This window comes from Chinchilla lanigera, unplaced genomic scaffold (genome assembly GCF_000276665.1).
Source record: "Chinchilla lanigera isolate Chin_1 unplaced genomic scaffold, ChiLan1.0 scaffold00009, whole genome shotgun sequence".
Taxonomy (NCBI): Eukaryota; Metazoa; Chordata; class Mammalia; order Rodentia; family Chinchillidae; genus Chinchilla; species Chinchilla lanigera.
The window spans coordinates 11,888,741-11,911,409 of record NW_004955410.1 but is presented as its reverse complement, the minus strand read 5'-3'; the positions used below and the strand labels follow the sequence as shown (position 1 = coordinate 11,911,409).

Sequence of the window (22,669 nt, the reverse complement as noted above, 5' to 3'; positions counted from 1 at the left end):
GAAAAAAAAAACCCCAAACCAAAACTACAATAACAGCAACAAAAAACAAACAGAGAGAGATAAAAAAAAGTCCCCTTCCAGGTTTGTCTCTCTTGTCACTGGTAGACATTGTGTGGAGACAGAGTCCAGTTCTGCGTTGATTTATCCTAGCAAGCTAGCAGTAGCTTTTGGTGGGGTAGTAGATAATCTCAGTGAGCCTGCACCTTCTGGCCTAGACCAGGCTTATTTGGCGTGCAACCGTCAGCGTTCCTTCCGCGGGCCTAACCCCAGCTGTGAGCTACTATTTGGAGCCCATAGCTGCTCTGAATTCTGCGCTCAGTTGGCCTCTCTCCAAGATGGCTCTTAGCCAGTTGCTTTCTTGAGACAGCCCTCAGCAGTCACTGCCAGCTAGTATAGTTCTTTATGTCCACTGCTCCCCTCCACACCTGCGTCTCTCTGTGGAGGCCTCTGCAGTTGCCAGCAGTCACTGTGTGTCCACAGGTCTGAATTACTCCTTCGAGCAGTGAGTCCTGTGACTGGGAGAATGTGTTCTTGGCTATCTCCTTCATTAATATTTCTCTCTTCATTCTCTCCATGGATTTCAATTCCTGCTTTAGATCCTTTGTGGGTCCAGAGGGCCCACTTCCCTCCTTCTTATTTTCCTTGAATTGCTGTATTCCAGGGTCTGTACAGTAACTCTCAGGCTCTTTGTCCATGGCTTACCCCTCTACCATCTTGCCTAAATCATCTAATTTTAATGTGGGTGTGATATTCTTTTTATTTCTTTTTTTTTTTTTAAATTTTCTTTAATTAAGACTGGTTGTTGTTAACTAGTTCAGGCTGATGTTGAGTTCCCTGCAATTCTCTGCCACCATACTCAGCACATAGTTGTGCTTTCAGTATGGTCCGTACTGATTTTTTGAACTGTAGAGCTATATTTTTACCAGTGTAGTGGAATTTTAATCTTGATAGTGAACAAATAGTACTAGTTCTACCCATAAAAATTGACAGTTGAACAAACAGAACAAGTTTTACATATCAAAAAAAGTTTTTTTTTCCACTCTAATCTTTTCCTCTGGTAGTCTGTTACCATGTATATATATCCAGTTAAACACATGCTTGTAGCTCATATAGATTTAAGAGTTCCTTGGAAGTACAGGTATGTTCAAGTTCACTTTTGTGTATTTAATGCCTAGTGGCTTAGCTTAATGCAAAACTGAATTCCTGATTATCAGTTATTTAATCAAGAAACTTGATAATCAGTCTGGAGTTGTCCTAGCTAATCACCTATTTTCAGTTTGTCATTAAGCCCTATGCATTATGCTGTGTCTAAATATTTGTCATTTTTTGACAGTTTTAATGATGTTCTTACTCAGACTTTTATTATGTGTCTTGGGCTGTTAACATAGTGTTGTACTTTACTGGTCTCTGTGGTTCTACTTCATAGGTATGCTGAAAAAACCAGCTTTCTGTGAAAATAGGAAAAGCACTGGTTTGTAGTGTTTGCCTATTTCCATGCCATAAATACTCTCACTATGGGTAAATACCCAGTGTGGTTGGTTTTAAGATACTTTAAATGATGTCATCTAGCACACAGAATTGTTGAAAATCTAACAGTTGACTACCAAAAAGCCAACAGGAGCCAATTCCAGCACACTGCTGTAACTAATCCCTTTACAGTAAGGCTTCACACCACTGCCAAAATTATTATTCTGAAATACAAAGCTGATAATGCTTTTTCATGGCTTTAAAACCTTAAAGGGCTTTACAATGAATATTTTGGATGTCTACAGGCTTCTTTGCAAAATGCTCACCAACCTTCCTAAGGTTGAAGTCCTAGGGTGCTTTGCAGTCCCCAGTTTGAATCTTTGTTGGAAAGCTGAAGAGTCTGACTTGCAAGCTTGAAGGAACTGGGGGATAACTCCTGAATACAGTGTGGAAGACCAGAGCTCCTCTGAAGAAAAAGGGCAAACTTCTTTCATCTTTCCATTTTATTGCATTGAGGCTATAAGCCTATTGGCTGATGCTACCCATATCCAGGATTGGGTCTTCCCTCCTCATTTTGTGGCCTACATGTCAATTATCCACAGACAAACACAGAAGTTTAGTAGTCTGCTAGGTGCGGTTCTTCAAGTCAAGTTAACATCAGATTTAATGATCACGGCATTGCTGCTGTTAACCTTCCTTGTTCTTGGAATGGCCTTTTCCAGTTTGTCTAGCAGGATTCTTAATTCTGAGAACCAATTGGCAGATTGCAAGGAAATGTTGTTCACAGAATTAAGGCCAAAGTGGTAATACCTTCCTTTTATTAAAGAATGAATTTGTCTTTAGCAGAGTGATACTTTCAGCTGATATATACATTAATTCAACAAATATTGAATACCTACCTTGTGTATTTAAGCCCTGAGGATATGGCAGTAAACAAAGAACTTACCCTCTAACATACACTATAGTGAATACAGATAATGGAAGTATTCTTATAAATCCTCTATTTTGCTTGTTGCATAATCTATGATAGGTTGCCTTATCTGTATCTAACATCTGATTAGGTGGTTATGGTGCATGCTGTACCTACCTTGAGCTCAGTTCTGCATATTTGTTTTCAGCTTTTAGTTTTCTGACCTTTTTTTACCCAGAAATTTGTAGATTCCTTATACAAAGGTATCTTTTTAACATCCAGTGTCATTGTACTTATATTAGCCAAAAATCCCAAATTTCAGTAACATTTTAAAATTTGCCTTTTCTTTTATAGGTATTTTTATTTTATATGTTTGCAATGTACATTTGTTTGGGGGAATTAGTGTATAAATATAGCTGGATTTATTTTTGATCCCTCCCACATTCTTCTCTCCTCTCTTCCCTGATCTCCCTCCCCATTTCCAAAACACTTGTCTTCTTATTTATATTTTAGGTTTCTCATATAAGACAAACTGCAATATTTAACCATCTGTGATTTATTTCACTTAAGGTTATAATCTCATTTGAGTATGGTTACACACACCTGTAATCCCCGAATTTGGGAGGCTGAGGCAGGATGGTTGCTTTTAGTTTGAGGCCAGTGTGGGCTACATAGTGAGTTCAAGACTAGCCTGAACTACATGGTGAGACCCTGTCTCAAAATACAGAACAATAAAATGATTATAGTCTCAACGTCCATTCATTTTCCTACAAGTGACTCAAATTTATCCTTCTTTGTGGCTGAGTAATACTCCATTGTGTATATATACCACATTTTCTTTATCCATTCATCTGTTGTTTGGCACAATACTCCATTGTGTATATATACCACATTTTCTTTATCCATTCATTGTTGTTAGGCTGTTTCCATAATTTAAAATATTGTGTATTGACCTGTTCTAAATATTGGTATGCATATATCACTAATATGATGCATTCAGCTTTTTCAGGAAGATATCCAGGAAGAATATAGGTGGGTATCTTGGTTACTTTTTTCTAGTTGCTGGGACTTTTGGTGGGAAAGTAAACTAGTACAACCACTATAGATGTCAGTATAAAGATTCCTCAAAAAACTAAATACCTGATGCCTATAATTAAGGAAGGAAAGGTTTATTTACCTCACAGTTTGTGGAAGTTTCAGTCCATACTTGGCTGGCTCCAAGGCAGGGTTGCATATGGCAGAGGGAAACAGTTCATGGCAGCAGAAAACAGCAAGAGCAAAAAGGGATGAGTAACAAGGAAGCCTCTTTCCCTCCTTATGTTGTGTGCAAACCACCCACCCCAAGGCAAGTATAGCATTCACACCCATAATCCCAGTATTGGACCATGGACCAGTCATCATCGCATGAGGCTTTGCGGGGACTTCTAGGCACAAAGCATGACAGTGGGTCAAATGGAATTTCTAGTTTTAGTTTTTTGAGGAATCTTTATACTGACATCTGCAGTGGTTGTACTAGTTCACTTTCCCACCAAAAGTGTGGAATCTCCTCCAGCTGTGTGTGTGTATGTATGTGTGTGTCCTTGATAATAGCCATTCTTTCTGGAGTAAGATGAGTCTCAGAGTTATTTTGATTTGCATTTCTTTAATGACCAAAGATGTTGAACAGTTTGGCCCTTAGTGTCAAACTGGGCCCCCTTAGTATAAAACTGTTTTGAGAAGTGTTTATTAATTTTATTTGCCCATTTTTTTTAATCGAGTCATTTGTTTTCTGGAATCTGATTTTTCTAATGCTTTTTTTGATTTTTGTAATGTTTTTGCTCTTTTCACTTAGAATTGCTTTGGCTGTTGCAAATCTCTTCTGATTCCCTGTAAATTTTAAGAATTTTTTTTTAAAGCATTATGAAGAATGCTGTTGGCATTCTGATTGGAATTGGATTAAATCTATATATCATTTTTGATATTATGGTCATTTTGACAATATTGATCCTGCCTATTCAGGATGGGATGTCTTTTCATTTTGTAATGTCCTCTTGAATCTCTCATCAGAGTAGTATAATTTTTGTTATAGAAGTCTTTCTTCTATAGCTTCCTTGGTTAGGTTGATTTCTAGATTTTTGTTTTTTTGAAACTACTGTGAGTAGAATCATTTGAATCATTTTCCTGATTTCTTTCTTGGTGGATTCATTATTGATGTACAGGAACACTTCATTTTGGTGTTGATTTTTGTGTCCTGTCACTTTGCTGAGTTTATTAACTCTAAGAGTCTTTTTGTGGAGGTTTTTTTTTTGGTTTTCTATGTAAAGGTTCATATCATCTGCAAATAAAGACAACTTGACTTCTTCCTTTCTTACATCCCCTTTCTTTCTTTTTCTTGCTGAATTGCTCCAGCTAAAGTTTTGAATACTGTATTGAACAGGAGTAGAGAAAAAGGACATCCTTGCCTTGCTTCTGATTTTACAAGGAAAGTTTGTAGTTTTCTCCCATTTAGCATGATGTTGGTTGTGGGTTTGCATAAATGGCTTTTATCAGTTTGAGGTAAGTTGCTTCATTTTTGTCAAATTTTTTTGTCATGAAGGGAGGTTGTATTTTCTGATCTATGATAATCCTGTGAATGTTTTTTTATCCTTAATTCTGTTTATGGGGTATATTACATTTATGTTGTACCATCTTGCATCCCTGGGATGAAGCTGATTTGCACTCTGTTTGACATTATCTTTTTGATGATTTTTTTTCTATGTTCATCAAGAATATTGGCTTGTACTTTTTTTATTGTCGTTGTTGAGTCCCTATCCAGTTTTGGAATCAGGGTAATGCTACCTTCAAAGAATGAGTTTGGCAGTGCACCCTCCCTTTCAGTTTCACATGAGTTTTAGGAGTGTTGGGGTTAGTTTTCTGAAGTTCCAGTAAAATTTAGTGGTGAACCTATCAGATTCTGGGCTTTTCTTAGTTAGAGGTTTTATTACTATGCGCCCATGAATATTATGACTAGTTTTTCTCATGTTCTACCTGGTATGACCTTATTTTCTTGGAATAAATGCTATGGTTAGTAATTTTGTTTTCCTTCATTTTAGTTGTGTATAAAATTAAGCAGTTAGCAGTGTAGCAGAGTGGTTCAGAGTATGAGCTCTACAGCTGGATTTCCTAGGTTGAAATCTCAGACAGTGACATTCATTGGACAAGTTGCCTGCCATATTGGTGCTTGTTACTCATGCATAAATTGGGCATAGTTCCAACAGAGTAGTAGTGTGTGGATTGAATGAATAAGTATGTGTAAAGTGCTTGGGCCAAGGCCTGGTGCACAATGAACTTACCATTGAGAAGCATGATTTTATTTTATTTTTATTTTTTGGCAGTTGCCTGCTCTACTTCTTTCTTGTTATTGTGGGAAGCATTTACAACAGTTCTTAGAGCCTAGAAAGATGTCAAAATATGTTCACTGTGATTGTAATTGTTTTGTTGTTCAGTAGCTGCTTTACTATAGGGTAATTAAGGAATTTTCCTTATTTTTTCCCCTAGAGTGTTACAGTGACTTTTTAAATGAAGACTTTGATGTAAAGACTTATACTTCTCAATCTATTCATCAAGCTGTAATTGCTGAACAACTAGCAAAACTGGCCCAAGGAATCAGTCAGTTGGATAAAGAACTACACTTACAGGTAATTCTAATCTTCTGGATTATGCAGATTATTCAGGCTACAGAGATAATTCAGCCTTTTTATAACCTTATTGTTAAATCTGTTTGTGTATTTACATGAATAAAGGCATGACTTTCCAATGTGACTTATTTTCCAAACTATATTTTTGCAGTTTTCTGTAAACCACTTTTTATTAGTTAAAAATACTTATTTCTCCAAAATATTTTATTCATTCTTCCTGTTCACTGAAATTGGTATACAGTGAATATAGAGAGCAAAAAAAGGGAGGTCTTTGATAAAGGTAATAGAAAATGGAATTATGGAACTAGAACAGTGTGAATAAGAAAATTGAGATGTTACATTGATAGCTTATACTTTGTTTTTTTGTTTGTTTGTTTATTTGTTTGTTTTTTTCCGGTGCTGGGAGTCAAACTCACTACCTCGCACTTGCCAGGCAAGCGCTGTGCCACTGAGCTAACTCCCGAGTCCCAGGTAGTTTATACTTGGTTAGTACAAAGTATAGCATTTGCTGAAATAATAGAAAGTTGATAAATAGGGTGGGTTGAACACAATAATCTTAGTCATATATTAATTGACTTTAATATCACTTAATGTCTTTGGTCTAGTTTTTTGTATTTATTTATATGAGCTGGAATGACTAAGAGGAGACTGCAGTACAGAATCTTAACGCTTCCTTCCTTCTACATTTCTGTAATTTTTATTACTGGTTGGTTTTATGATATACTTTGTAGTACTGCATTTTATCTGAGTAGTAAATAGTTAGATGAATAACAAATGCACGACTAAATGATTACTTACCAGGACACCTAGATCTGGTATATCATGAGACATAGCCACTTAACATTTTTGTGCCATAGTTTTTTTAATCAATTAAAACAGCAGCTTTACAAGATTGGGATAATTTCTAAGGTCATGTTAACTTAAAAATTCTGAATAAACATGAGAGTTCATTATTTATTGACACATATTTATAAGGCATTTTTAATTGTCAGGCTTTGAGTTAGGTTATATAGATATGAAATAGAACATATTTATGGATTCAGATCAGTGGCAGATAAAGACAAAAATAATAGCAAATGATGCCTGTTTTAAATATGGAAATGCAAGGTGTTTGTGGGAGCAGGAGAGAATTCTGCTTGGAATTCTTAAAATTCTGTTTTTTCATACTTTCTGTTTTCCTTATTCTTTGCATATAGTCCCTTCTCTGCAGGTATCAATAAGAAGGTAAAATTTATTTACTATCTCCTAGGTGGGACAGGTTATACTTACACTAGTTTAGAATGTGAGGTAGAGAAAGTCTCTGACTTGTAGTGTGAGATGTGAACTTCCTAATAATTTTCTATGGAAGCAAAATGAGGGCAGTGCTACCTAATAAAATACAATAAAAGTAATTAAAATATCAGCAAAATTAAAAGTACAAAAGATTTACTATTAGTGAGAGCTTAGTACAGGACATAGAAACCATTTTAGGTATTTAAAACAAAGTTATTTATTTATTTATTAAAAAAACAAAGTTATTTAGTACAGAGAGGTGGGTGCTTGCAAGTTTGTTGTGTCGTCAGAAGGTTGAGTTGAAGTACCATTGATGATGGTACTGCGTGCTTGCATGGTCATCTCTGGGCCATTGGTGCCCTATTTCTAGATAGCTGAAGAGCAGATACTGGAATGATGAATGTCACCCTTTTAACTCTGTAAATCCTCATGTCTTCAAATCTTGCTTACTAGCTGGAACAAAAACAGGAAGACAGCCTTCATCTTTCTTCTGTTTCTTATATCTCTTAGAAATTTATCTGATTGGCTGCAAGAGAGTCTATGAGAGGGTACTTTTAATCTGTTCAACCTTTCCAGGGCTTTTAACTATTAACCTTTTTTATTCTCTTAAAACCATTTACATTGCCCTAATTTTGATGAAAATATCAGTCTTCTACAGGGAGAGGATTTGCTGTGACACTAGGAACTGAAATCAGGGAGAGGTTTAGATATAGATGGTTACTGAGTGCTTTGTCTTTCCAGATTAGGATGTGGCCTTGCTGATGATGAATTAAGTTTAAGAGCCAAGAGAATTTAAACATTTTTTTAAAGGAAAAACACAATAACAGCATCAGCTGGTATTGCCAGTTTTCCATTTCTGGCACACTTTTACATACATATCTCATTAGAAAAGCAGGGGCTTGCTATGGTCTGAAGTTTGTTCCCCTAAAATGCATATCCTGAAACTTAATCCTCAATGTGATAGTATTAAGAGGTGGAGCTGGGTGTGGTGACACAGGCCTGTAGTCTAGCATTCTGAAAGGCTGAGGCAGGAGGACTGTAAATTCAGCCCAAGCCCAGGCAATTTAGTGACTTAGAGAGATCCTGTCTCAAAAATAACCAAAAGGCTGGAGAATGTACCTCAGGGCAAAGACTCTGAATTCAATCCCCTGTAGTGGTGTAAAAACAGCTGGAGCTTTTGACATGTGATTAGTGCCCTTGTTAGAGAGGCCCAAGAGAGTTTTCATCTTCCCACTGTGTGAGAACACATGAAGGCACCATTTATGGTGAAAATGGGTGCTCACCAGACACTGAATTTGCTGGCACTTTGATGCTGTACTTCTCTCCTTCCAGACCTATGGGTAATAAATCTCTGTTTATAAATTACCGAGTTCATAGGATTTTGTTTTAGTAGCTCAAATGGGGTAAGGTAGGGCTGTGTGTTGAACTATAAATGTGTGTGTGTTCCTGTTAATTACTCATCTCAAGCCTACCTTTTGTTTTCCTTTTGTATTATTACATGTCCTGTCTATACACCAAACGAGACCTTTAATTCTTCTCAATGGGTACAGAAAAAAATGTTTAATAGTGAATCAGAGTAATTGCTGATTATTCATTCTTTATTTTCAGGTTGTTGCAAGACATGAAGATTTACTGGCACAAGCCACTGGGATTGAGTCTTTGGAAGGTATACTTCTACCAACAATTACTGATTAAATAGAGCTATATCAGAGATTGGCAAACTTTTTCTGTTGGGCATGAGATAGTACATATTTTTAGATTTTGCAGGTGTGTTGGTTACTGAGACAAAATATTTGATATCAAAAATTAAGGAATCCTAATTTAGCTCACAGTGTGTGAAGGTTTCAGTCCTTGATCAGCTGGCTCCAAGGCAGGGTGGCATGGCACTGGGGCAACAGCTCAAGGTGGCAGAAGACAGCAAAAGGGACATGAGCTAGAGGGGAGCAAGTGTCTTTTCCTCCTTTGTATTGTAGGCAAGCTCCCCCTTCCCCAAGGGCGGGTGTAGCACTCACACCACCTGGGTGTCCTCCTTTTGCACAGGATGAGGATGTTTACAGAGTGAGGACCCTGGCCCCCTGAGTAGCTTAGTTAAACTTCTAAACTTCTCAAGTTGACATAGTGTGTCAACCATTTCAGCAGGCCGGTCCAGTCTGTGTTGTAATTGCTGAACTCTACCCATAGTGGGCTGAAAGCAGCCAGCCAGATAACATGTACATGAGTATGTGGGGCTGTGTTCCAATAAAACTTCAGTAAAACTTTGCTGACTCCTGGGCTAAACTATCTGGATTTAAATTCTTACTACATACTAGGTATGTAGCTTAGGGGGAGTTATTTAACCATTTCTATATATAAAACAGTATTAATGTGTATCAAGATGGCAGTACTTTGAGGATTAAATTAGTTAGCAAAATGCTTATAATAATGTCTGCACATAGTGCCTTTATAAGTGTTAGTTAATTAAAATAACAAGAATGTCAGTACCATGTAGTTGTGGATATAGGCTTAAGTTCTTTATTTTTTCTTTCATGGAGTCTTTCTTTGAAACTCTCTTCAATGAAAGTATAGTAAATAATAATACATTGAATTTTTATTTGTTAATTCCTCTTATTATTGTTTGACAAAATCTTTTATAAATTTTTCATTCTCTTGATTAAACCACATCTCATAAATATGAAATGTTACTGTTGTACTTTACATTTATTATTTGTATTATTACTATTATTAATCATTGCACATCATGAGGAAAGCTAATTGATTTTTCCTTGTGTTGATCAGATTGGTAGTTAAAGAGGGTGGATATTGTTTGTTATGCAATATTCTTTAATGACTCTCTTGGTATTTCTCATCCACTCAAAGGTATTAATTTATTCTCAGCAAGTACAGTGTTGCCAAGACATACTGATGAAGAACTTAACATTTTGGAAAATGTCAGTTTGACTGTTACTTGAAAATCTGGGATAGGTATCTGACTGTGTTCTTGGGTAAATTAAGATGCTCAAAGTACTGACTAATATTGGAAATTTTAGTTCTATTATGTGCTTGTTTTTCTCAGATTGCTTTTCAAGGCCAACAATATTTAAGTCATGCAGTTAGAACTGGGAGTGTTCTCAGTGGTAGAGTATTTGCCTAGCATGTGTGAGACCTTGGGTTTGATCCTAGTACCCCTAAACAAACTATAAATATATGTAGTCTTAGTTAGAAAGACTATCCATTATATGAATGTGTAGAATTGTGAAAGCTGGCTTCTTTGAATTCCTATGATAAGCTAAGCATGTTCTCCAGATTATTTGAATGTAGAAAACCTAGGTTTAAGTTAATATTCATTTGAGCAAAGTGTGTATTTCTTTTTTTTTTTTTTTTTGGTTTTTCTCCGGTACCGGGAACCGAACTCACGACCTTGCGCTTGCCAGGCAGGCGCTTTGCCGCTGAGCTAGATCCCCAGCCCCCAAAGTGTGTATTTCTAAGCACTTATTAGAATGTTATTTTGAGTTGTTGGAAAGTGTGCTACATATTAGAAAATTTGAATCTGAATCCTAACTTCTACTCCATTTGTTTTCCCCCCATACATATAAAAATTTGCCAAATAATATTTTAGAGGTACATTTACTAAATCTATTTTATTAAGAATAAAATTTGTTTATTTAGTAACCATTCGTTTATCTGGTAATCAAATAGAAATGAGAACTTGTTAGGTATAAAACATGCATGAATAATAGACATGTTCGTTACCTTTTTGGAACATATGTTCCAGGGGTGTGTGTGTGTGGGGGGTAGATTAAAAACAATTTTCAAGTAGAAAACTATGTATTTTTAAAGTCCTACAAAGAAAGTAAAACAGATGGTAGAGTGGGGGAAGAGGAGTCTGCTACATCTAGGATGGCCAGAGGAGGTAAAAAGATGACATGGGGGCTAAGCTCCGAATAAGGAGCCATCATGTGAAGATGTGGGAAGAAGAATGCTGTAAGCTTGGGGAACATTAAATAGGAAGGCAGGAATTATCTTCCATGTTTGAAGAGTAGAAGGAAGGCCAATAAGACTTAAGTGAATGAGTTTAGTGAATAAAGGAGAAACTCTTGGAAAGGACTTTCAATTTTATTCTAAAAGCAGGAGTAAGCCATTTGGGGCTTTAAATTGGATTATTGTTGTGTGATGAGATTAATAGTATTTTAAGTCATTTGGTGTGGTGGCTGGGTAGAAAGGCAAGGGTGAGACTCGGGATACCAGTTAGGAAGCCATTAGAATAGTCGATAGATTAGAGTGGTGAGTGTAAAGAGAGAAGTCAGTTGGGTAAAATGGAAGCACAGAAGATAGAATTTGTTGATAGGAGCTGACGGGGCTCAGGGAAAATGTGGTAGTCACTACTAGGAACCCCTAAGATTTTGATCTGAACAGTTGGATAGATGATGGTATGAGTAACTGTCTTTATTACTTTACTCATCGCTGAGATGGAATACCTGACACCCACAAGTTAAAAGAGGAAGGGTTATTTCAGCTCACAGTTTGTAGAGGTTTTGCAGTTCATAGTCAGCTGGCTCCAAGGAAGGGTAGCATGGCAAAGGGGCACTGCAGAGGAGAAACAGTTCATGGCAAGGCAGGCAGAAGGCAGCAAGCAGCATCGAGCCTGCCAGTCCTTTTACCCCGTTCAGGCTACAAAAGCCTTTTGGTGGTGCCACCCATACCCAGGGTAGGGCTTCTATTTTCAGTAAATCCATTCAGTCACACCCAGAACTATGCTAATTCTAATCAGTGGACTGATTTAGTACCACACACCCTTAATCCCAGTATCACATGCCCTAAATCCAGCGAGTTCCAAAAAACCACATCTATGAGCATGTGAGATTTTGGGGGGACATCTTGATATAAGCCATAACAGTAGCTGAAATAAGATCAACTGGGGAGGACTATGATTTTTACTGGGGTTAGGATAGGTCAGAAGTTATGCATTTTAAAGCCAACGGGGTGATGCATGCCTTATTCTCAGTATTTGGAAGGCTGAGGAAGGATGATTGCTGTGAGTTCAAGGCTAACCTGGGCTACATAATTAGTTCAAGGCCAGCCTATCTCAAGTTAATATTCATTTATGCAGTGAGACACTATCTCAAAAAAGCAAAATATTCATGCAGTGAGACCCTATCTCAAAAAAGCAAAAAACAACAGCAACAAAAAGTTAGGCATTTTAAATTTGACATAGGAGATTTAGGTCTGGAGATTGTGTGTGTGTTTGTGAGGGGGCTGTATATAGGGGTAGATATAAAGAAAATCTCTTCATGTAGGTAAATGTACATATGTGTATATGTGGGGGTGTGTGTATATATGTATATGTATATAAAATTAGTCTACATGAAATACTTAGACGTTAGGACTAAAGGAAATTGTCAAAAGGTTGTAGGTGGAGAAGAGAAGATCAAGTTTTCTTGATCAAATTGGAGATAATCCAACTCAGAAATATAATAGAGGCAACTAATGAGACAGAAGGAAATCAGGGAGTACGATGATTTAGAAACCTACAGGAAGAGTGAGTCAGGGAGAGAGTGGTCAAACATGAATTTCTGATAGTATAAAGACAGAACTGACAGTTGGATTGACCACTTGGAGATTTCCTATGACCTTGAGAAGATCTGTTTTAGTGGAGTATTTGTGGAAACCCTTTAACAGTGGGCTGCAGTGATGATAGGATGTAAGAAAATGGTGACAACAAGGACAGGAAGGGTAGTTTCAGTCTGGGAGGTTTGTGGTAAATGAACCATAAAAGCATCTGAAAAAAACAAATCTTCTGGTCTCTGGAGGATTCCATTGAACTGAGTATATTAACACCTACTTGTAGGCTGATAGGAATGTTTAATAGTTCTGATGTTACTTCATTCAGTAAGTGACAGCATGTGTTTACTTACATTTATTTGGATTATTATGCTTTCAAAATGACAACTATGCCCATTGTGTGTATGTGTATATACATGTATATGTATATATATATATGTATATGAGTATATATGTACGTATATATATATATACACACACACACACACTAAGTTCTGAAGAGTAAAAATGAGAATAAAATCTGCAGCAATGGCAAGCCTAAATAATAAAATTTAAAATCTACTTTCCTGTGGCTTTCCAGCTACAGCCAGTGTAGCTCAGTGGTAGAGTGCTTGCCCACCGTGAACAAGGCCCTGAGTTCAATCCCCAGTACCAATCAAAAAGACAAAAACAAACAAGACAAAACAAAAAGAACCCAAACACTACTGTCCTGAAAATATTTTTGTAAGAATTTCTGCCTCATGTTGTAACTGTCATGTAAAGGCAGTGCTTGCAGTTTGTGGCTGTTATTTATATATCACAGAATTCATCCAAAAATATTTTGATTACTTACCTGGGAATGATTCTGAGTTAGGCTTTGTTTATACAGTAGTGAATAAAAGAAACTTCCCTTAATCTCAAGAACTTATAGTCTAGTGGGAAAGTAAAATATTACATAGATATACAAGTGAATACATAATTACATATTTGGTGGTATGAAGTAAAAATACAGTATAGTGTAGAAGAGAATAGTAAGAGATTCTGAGTTGGGGGATCTTGTCTTTATCCAATAGGAGCATGAGGGCTGGACAGAGTATATATAGGCTGAGTTAACCATGTCCAGATCATGCAAGGCTTTATCAACTAAGCGGCGGACTATTATAGTTGTAATACAGTGAATGGTATGATACAATTTGGACTGCTGAAAATACTCAAGACGCCTTTTTTCTAATTGTGATATAATACAACATAAAATTTACCATTTTAACTATTTAAAAAATATAATTCAGTAGTATTAAGTACATTTACAGTATTGTTAACCATTACCACTATCTCATTCCAGTTCTAGCTTTTCACCACTCCAAATTGAAACACTGTGTCCATAAAATTACCACATTCTTCTCCCTTTCAGCCTTCTCTTGTGGGGCAAGGGTTGCAGGAGGAGGAGGAGGCTAGTTACAGGCTTTTCCTACCAGTACAAATAAAAGATATTGGTTGTTTGGTTTAGAATGGTGGCAGAGAGCAGCCAGGATGGCCGAGCAGTCTGAGGGACTGGGTTTAGAATTGTGGCAGAAAAATTAAAATTATATTTGTATATTGTGACAATCTTGATTGTCAACTTACTGGCTTAAAAGATTAGTAAAGCCAACTTCTGGGTATGTTTGGGTGGGTCATGAAGGAATGACCTCAAACTTGATCTCTTTCTCTGGACCCTGGCCTGGTTCTTTCTTGTACTCTTTCCCTGTACTCTGCTTCCCAGCTACCATAGAGTGAGCACCTTTGTTCTACTCTGCTGTTCTGCCATGATGGTTTTTCCTTGGAGCCAGCCAACCATGGACTGAAACTGAGCCAAAGTGAACCTCTGCTCCTTTAAGTTGAGGGTAGTGGGTATTTTGTCCCAGTGATTTTTGCCACCATTCTAAACCACATGTATGTTTTCTTCTTAAAAGATACATCCTTCTAATATGAATTTTTTTACCCAGTGTGAGTCTTTGTAACTTTGTAAAACTAACTTAAGCTGTTATATTTTCCTAGGTGTTCTTCAGATGATGCAGACGAGAATTGGGGCTTTACAGGGAGCTGTTGATAGGTACTGTTGCTTATTAATGTATGAAATGGAGATATTTCTATCCGTTGATATTTTGAAAATCATTTTATTTTTCTCTTTTTTTTCTCTTTTAGGATGAAAGCAAAAATTGTTGAGCCATATAATAAAATAGTAGCCCGTACTGCACAACTAGCAAGACTTCAGGTAGGTTCTCACTTTTATTTCTTTATACTTTATTATTGCTGTTTTTGTAAGTGGGCAGATGTTAAGAGTATGAGTCCAGAAGAAACAAGGGAATGGGAAGAGAACATTAAAAGAAGGTGGCAAAGTAATAAAAAGCCTTAAAATAAGGTATCCAATTAAAAAACTGTATCCAAACTACGTGAACTATTTCAACTCTCATTACTGCTGTGTATAGTTACTTACTATCTTGTGTCTTAATTTCTTTCACTAGTGTTTTGTAGTTTTCAGTGTACATATCTTTTGATTACTTGGTTAAATTTATTGCTAATTCTTTTATTTTTTTTTCCTAACTATTCCAAACAGGATTATTTCCTTTATTTTTCATTATTACAAAAAATGCCACTGGTTTCTGTATGTTAACTTTTGTATTTTGCAGCTTTATTGAATTTGTTTTAGTTCTGTTTTTTGGTGGAATGTTTAGGGTTTTCTATATAGCACATAATGTTGTTTGTAAATAAAGACAATTTTACTTTTTCCTTTTCAATCTGGATGCCTTTCTCTTGCCTAATATCTTTGGCTGGTAGGACTTTGCGTAGTATGTTGGGTAGAAGTGGTGAGAGTGGGCATCCTTGTCTTGTTCCTAATCTTAGAGAAAAAGCTTTCAGTTCTTCACAATTGAGTATGTTAGTTGTGGGATTGTTGTTTATGGCCTTTATTATGTTGAGGTATATTCCTTCTACAGCTAATTTGTTGACAGTTTTTATCATGAGAAGATACTGAATTTTGCCTAAGGCCCTTTTCTGTTTCTATTGAAATGACAGAGGAAAGGGTTTTGTCCTTCATTCTGTTCATGTGGTATATCTTTTTGATTTGTGTATGTCAGACCATCTGTGCATCCCAGGGATGAATTGCACCTCATGATAGTAAGGATGTGTTTGCTTCTTTGAACCATGGATGGAACAGAGGTCAGACAATTGACCTTTGCTAGCTAGTTCTACTTAGAATGACCCATTGCCGTAGAAGCACTAACGCTCAGCATTTTACCAGCTGATGAATAAACATCTGATTTCCTGTCTCTCTCTCTCTCTCTCTCTCTCTCTCTCTCTCTCACTCACACACACACACACACACACACACACACACACATTTAGGGCCATTTTAATACTGATCTGAATACTTCTGTACATATATGTTGGCTCATGTAAATACCCCTTTTATAAGGTTTATTCTAGAATTTGGACTTGTGAGTTACAGGATTTCTCCAACTTTATTTAGATAATGGCTAATTACTTTGTCAAATGGTTAAGCTACAAATGCCAATAGTATATTAGAGTTCCCTTTTGTTGGTATTCATGTCAGCAGTGCTGTTAGACTTACTAATTTGTGCCAGTATGTTTTTGTTCTTTTGGGAATGAACTAACCAAGGAGACTGAATATTTAGTATTAGGTCCTCTATAGCAAGGTTTCAAATATCCCTTTGGCTCTGTTTTATTTTTTTTTGTTTAAATTTTATTTTAATCTCTCACTTTAGTCTCTAGATGTTAAATTCACCCAGATTTTCTTTGTTATTGTTTATGTGTCTTAAGAGAACTTTCCCTACCTTGAAGTTAGGAAGGTATTTTATATTATCATCTAAAAACTGTATTGTTTCATATGTTTAGATCTGTAATCTACCTGAAAATGGTTGTAAATGAATTGATCTTTTTTTAAAATACCTACTTTGTGTGTTTTCTAATTTTACATAGCACAGCAGTTTTCTGGTATTTTTTTGTAGTATTTTCTCTATTTTTTTTTTTTTTTTCTGGTACCGGGAATCGAACTCATGACCTTGCACTTGCCAGGCGGGCGCTGTGCCGCTGAGCTAAATCCCCAGCCCCAGTTTCTCTATTTTTATTTGTGTTTTTAAACACCTTTTTCAGTTATAAAATTAGTATTTTCACTTACGTTTTTGGACATGTAGAGTGTATTTATATAGATACGTCAGCATTTTAGTCTTTAATGTTTTTGGGTTTGTTTTTGTTGAGCTTTCTTTTTGTTATGGGCTTTACTTTTGATTCTTTGCCTACTTGGTAATTTTTGGTTGGATATTGGAAATGTGTATTTATGTTTAAGGGTCTTAGATTGTTTAAAGTAGTGTTGAACGTTATTTTTATTTTTTGAAGTAATGAGGGTTGAATCCTGGGCCTTTGCACTGACCTACATCCACAGTCTTCACAATTTTTTATTTCGAGGCAAAGTCTGTAAATTACCAAGGCTGGGCTTGAACTTGTGATCTTCTTGCCTCAGCCTCCCAGAGTGCTGTGATTATAGGTTTGTGCTGCCACATAGGCTCAGAGCTTCATTCTGTTTATTCACATATAAATTACTGGGAACCAGTTTAATTTTTTTTTTTCCGGTACCTGGAATCGAACTCATGACCCGCGCTTGCCAGGCAGGTGCTGTGCCGCTGAGCTAAATCCCCAGCCCCCGAGTTTAATTTTTTGAAGGTGTGCTTTTAAATCTTTATAAGTGCAGGTCTAGCATAGCCTTTAGTGTCAGGCTGTTTGAGCCTGTTAGGTCTTTCTCCTGTAACTGGTGGGTACGTAACTGAGGTTTGTGAATTTTTCCATGTGTCTTATGTTTTTTCTCACACATGCACAGGTTAGTATTCAGTCAAGAATTTGAAGTCCTACTTTATATCTCTGTAACCTTCCTTCTTTCTACAGTGTTTTACTCAGCAGTTTGCAGACAGATTCCAGCTTTTTGAGATTTCCTGAAGTCAGATACCTGTTTCCCCATGAAACTGTCGGGCTCTTTTGGCTTCTTCTTCCCTTTGCTACAGACATTAAATTGTCTTCCAGTATAACCTGAGACAATTGTTTAGTTAGCCAATCAGGGAGCCAAACAAAGTTGCAGCTCCATCTCTGCAAGTTCTATAGGAGCATATGGGACTTGTGGTCGTAAAAATTGAGATGAACATATTTGTAAACAAGAATCCACCATTCACAGAAAGAAACCTCATAGCAGGTACCTCTTTTTTTTGCCTCTTCAATGACTATTGCCTTAGTTATCTTCTTATAGCTGGAACATAGTAACTGTACCTACACCTTAAAGAAGAACAAAGTTTATATGGTTACAGTCCATGACCACCTGGCTGTCAGGCAAAAATGGCCTGGGAGAAGGGTCTTGGCAGAGGAAAGCTGTTCACAGCATGTTGGTCAGGAAGCAGAAGGAGCAGGGAGGGCCTAAGTGAGGAGATGCACCTTTCCAGGTCACACCCCCAGGGACCTACTTCCTGCTACTAGGCTGCACCTCCAACAGCACATTTAGCTGCTGAACTCAGTAGTGGATGAGATGATTCCAATGATGAGTATAGCTCATCACCTTCCAGACACATGAGGCTTGTGGGGAGCACCCCACATGGACATTATACCTGCTGTCAAACACCTGGAAAGGGCAGGCTCCCACCCAGCTCTGTGAGCTCTGAAGACAGTGGTGCAGACAAGGAGCAGATCCTGGAGCTGTTGATGCTGGAGTAGTTCTGACCATGCTGTGCAAGGAGCTCCAGGCTTGGGTGCAGGCGCAGGAGAAGTTACAGCGTTCAGGAAGTGCCCCGAAGACATGGAACCCATGGAAACAGCACAGGAATTTTCACATTTCAAGTTAAAAATGGGTTGGCCACACAGTTAAAGAAGCTCCATAGTCGCAAGGTACCTCTTGGAAGAATGGTAACAAGGAGCTGATCATGAAGCAAATCATTTCGCAAGAAATAAAGGCAGAACTGAAATATTTGAAAGATTCAGTAGGGTTGCCTTTCAGAGACCTGGTGGTAGAGAAGCAGAAAACACAAGGAGGGAAGTTTTGAAAACTTGAATAATTCCAGAGGCAAAACCAGTTCAAATGTGATGAGTGTAGAGGAGTTCCACACAAGCCGTACCCTTACAATCTTTCAGCACAGTTGCACTGAAGAGAAGCCACATGTGTGTACCAGGTGTGGAAAAGCACTTTGTGTGAGCTCCAGCCTAAATGGACACTGGAGAATCCGCTCGGGGACTACATTACAAATGCGACTGTGGAAAGCCTTTCACTGATGCTCACGCCTTACTCTGTGTCAGAAAACCCATACCAAAGGAAGGTTCTGCAAGTGTGAAAAATGTGGTAAAGTTGTTTTTTAGTCAGTTCCAGTTTAATTTACAGTCAGAGAATCTATTCAGGAGACAGCCCTTTTCTCTTCCTTTTGCTCTTGCCCCTACTCTCATGTGAAACTAAAGTGCTTGAGGACTGTGATAATATACTATTACTGTATTTGACTCTCCTGTTTTCATATAATGTATGTACCTGGCATTTATGCTTGTTAAATGTTTAATTAATGAATGAAATAATTTGTTCCTTGTGCCAAGTAATACTTGGTGAGGTTAGCAATTTTGGGGGGCTGGGGATTTAGCTCAGCAGCACAGCGCCTGCCTGGCAAGCACAAGGTCGTGAGTTCGATTCTCTGTATCAGAAAAAACAACAACAACAACAACAACAAAAAATAAACAAAGTTCTTTACCCAAGAATATGTAACTACTGCAGCAATAAGAAAGCATACATAAGGAATCTAGGGGCTGGGGATTTAGCTCAGCAGCACAGCGCCTGCCTGGCAAGTGCAAGGTTGTGAGTTTGATACCTAGTACCAGGAAAAAAAAATTTTTTTTCTAACCACATAGCATGTGAGACTGAGCAAAACATACACGGCATTACATTTTAATGTACTTGTATATGTGTCTCTAACAGTCTTAGAAATACAGCATGTAAGATGAGTTTGAATGTCAGTTTTCTCTAGAGAGTGGAGATGAGATCCTTTTGAATTGGTTCAAGGACAGTTAAAAGTATGTTTTCAGGGCAGTGAGGATGTACTGGTACCTGTTGTCAAACAGCTAAATAGGGATCTTGGAGTCGTGGAACATTGTGCAACCTGTAACAGAAACTTAACAACCCCCTTTTCCTGTCCCTCAGTCCCTGAATCTTTCTGTCTGCTACTATGTGCCTTTTCTTACTGCTGCTATGGACTGACCATGATTCTTCTTCTCTGAGACTCTTCACTTGCTCATTGTTTTGCTTGTTTGCTTTCTTCCTCTCTTGCTCCTTCTCCCTTTTCTCCCTCTCTTTCTCTCTCTGTATCCCTTCCTGCCTCTCTCCCTCTATTTGTTCTGTCCTTTCCTTCCCTCCCTCTCTTCCTCCCTCTCTCCCTCTCTCCCTCTCTCCCTCCCTCTCTCCCTCCTTTCCTCCTTCCTTCTTTCTTTCCTTCCTTCCTTCCTTCCTTCCTTCCTTCCTTATTCCCACTGCAGCTTCTACCCTTTTTCCCATTTACTAATTCCTAAAGAGAATAGTTACTAGCTGATGGCCCTGGCAGCTGGTGACAGACTTTGTATGGCTTCCTTTGAACTAGTGTTTTTTCTTGATCTTAAATCAGTTTTGGCTAAGGTTGCAAGGTCATCTAGCTTGAGATACAGTGAATGTATGTGGACCTGCTCACGCTACCTTCTTGAAAATGTTTGTGGGTTCTTGAAGGACTCAGAGCACTGTAAGACTTTTCTCCGCAGTGGTCGAGTTTTACTCGCATGTTAAAGTATTTAAGCAATCCCTGAGTTTAAATCAGATTTCAAATACTGCTTTTTAGGATTATTTTTTGGATATCTTTTTTATTTTCTACTAAAAAACATGGCATTAATTTTCATCAGAATTCTTTGTCTTATTGAAAGAATGGATTAATATGCAAGAATTGTATTATTAAGAAAAACGATTGTACTCATATATTTACAAATGTGTTTCAGTGAAATTAATTTTTTCTTTTCCTTGGAGCCAGGGATTGAACCCAGAGCCTTGTGTATGCCTGGCGTACTGTCCAGCACTGACCTATACTCTTGGTCCTAAAATTAAATTCTATAAAATATCCTCATATTTTGGACAAAGAAAATCCTCATGGTTTGAACAATTGTAAAATTGGTTTTACAGTTATCCTATGAACAAGTGACTTTAGTAGATTTCAAAATATTTTAAAATATGAAGACATAGACCTGTTTTTATTAGCAAAGTAACCCAATCCTTATGTACATCATATATTGTTTTAATAACCCTGAATTTCCTTTTTTCTCTCCTCTGTTTAATCTTTTGACAGTAATTCTTAAGAATCTTATTTATTTTTCCTACCTGGCTATTAAAGATTTTAAAAATTTTATGTTTATGCAGGACTTTGTAATTTATAAAATATTTCAAATGTTCTAAATCATTCAACTTTTATAATATAAATGTAGAAGTTACCTTTGTGGTATCATCATTTTATAGGTGAATTAAGTGAGACTTTGAGTTACTTGCTAAAGTTCATATAGCCAATGTGCAGCAGAGTTAAGTCTGTGATGCAGAATTTCCTTCTCTAAATTTAGGATTCTTTGCTTTTGATCCTGTAGAGTAAGTTTTTTTTTTTTTTTAAAGACAAAAATGTAGTTCCTATTTTTCAGAAACTTGCTGTAGGTAGAGAAAGCAAAACCACAAACCAGACTCACAAAGGACAGATAAAACATTGTTTACTTCAAAATACTCTCTGAACTAGAAGTTATGAGGCTGACTACAATTCTTCATTACTTTACCTGCATAAAATGAACAAACTCATATCCTTCTTACAGTGGAAAAAAAGACTACGTTTATGCTCTTTTCCAGCTCTAAAATTCTGTAAAGCTGTGATAGTTTTTTTTTACTGAATATTTTTAATTTTATATTTATACAAGCGAGAGAAGTCAGTATTTTAAGACAGTTATCTTACTATTATTAAATATTAGTGCTTGTTTTCTACAGTCTATTATAAAGAAAAAAAAGGACACCATAATGACAGCTAAGCTGGGTAACACTAGATAAATGATTACACAGTTAAGAAAGGAGGGGAGAAAAAAGAAAAATGTGCTGAGGGATATTTTGATATCTTTATTTTCAGTACTGTATTTAATTTGTTCTCAGATCAACTTCTGAGTTTTGGCACAGGAAGGAAATTTGAGGAATTTACTGCATTTCAAACTGTTTTGAGTTCTTAGGGCTCTTTGGAAGTTTACCTGTGATAGTCATTGTTATTTTATTTACTTTGTCTGGTTATTTCCATTTTAAACATTGGGGAAACTAATGCGTTTTTTTTTTTTTTTTTTCCTTATTTGAGCTCCTGTTTAAGTACAGGGGATGTAGGAAAGAAAGAAATAGCCCTGAAGGCTGTTTTTGCCTTGAACATAAAATCTGTGTGATTATACTTCCAATTAGAAGAAAGTACTTTTCACCTATTTTTTTTTTTTTTTTTTTTTTTTTTTTATCCCCATTTAACTCTTATCTCAGAAAGCCTTTTCCTTCCCAAAGTAGAAGGTTTTGGCTTCATTTATATACATGAATACATCAGTTGAATTTAATTATCACCCTGAAGATTATCTTAACTCATTTTAGTAATATTGTTTGCTCATGAATTGCCTGTTTTGCAGAAATAAATTTTGAAGATTGTATTATTCTTTACATAGAACATTTCAAATTTTTACATTTTAAATTATTGAAGAAAAATTGAGTTTTTTAACTCATGTAAGTTTAAAAATATATAATAGCTTTACTGAGATATGATTCACATTA

At 36.7% G+C, this 22,669-nt stretch overlaps 1 protein-coding gene across 1 annotated transcript in view; it reads left to right on the top strand.

The window, feature by feature from the left end:
- The window catches only part of Cog5 (component of oligomeric golgi complex 5), a gene marked incomplete in the record, with an annotated part of 269,280 nt that overhangs the window by 9,457 nt on the left and 237,154 nt on the right, over window positions 1-22,669 (top strand). The window contains 4 exon segments of the mRNA XM_013510538.1: window positions 5,894-6,033; window positions 8,914-8,971; window positions 14,857-14,911; window positions 15,004-15,073. Coding sequence (XP_013365992.1) covers window positions 5,894-6,033; window positions 8,914-8,971; window positions 14,857-14,911; window positions 15,004-15,073 — 323 coding nt within the window.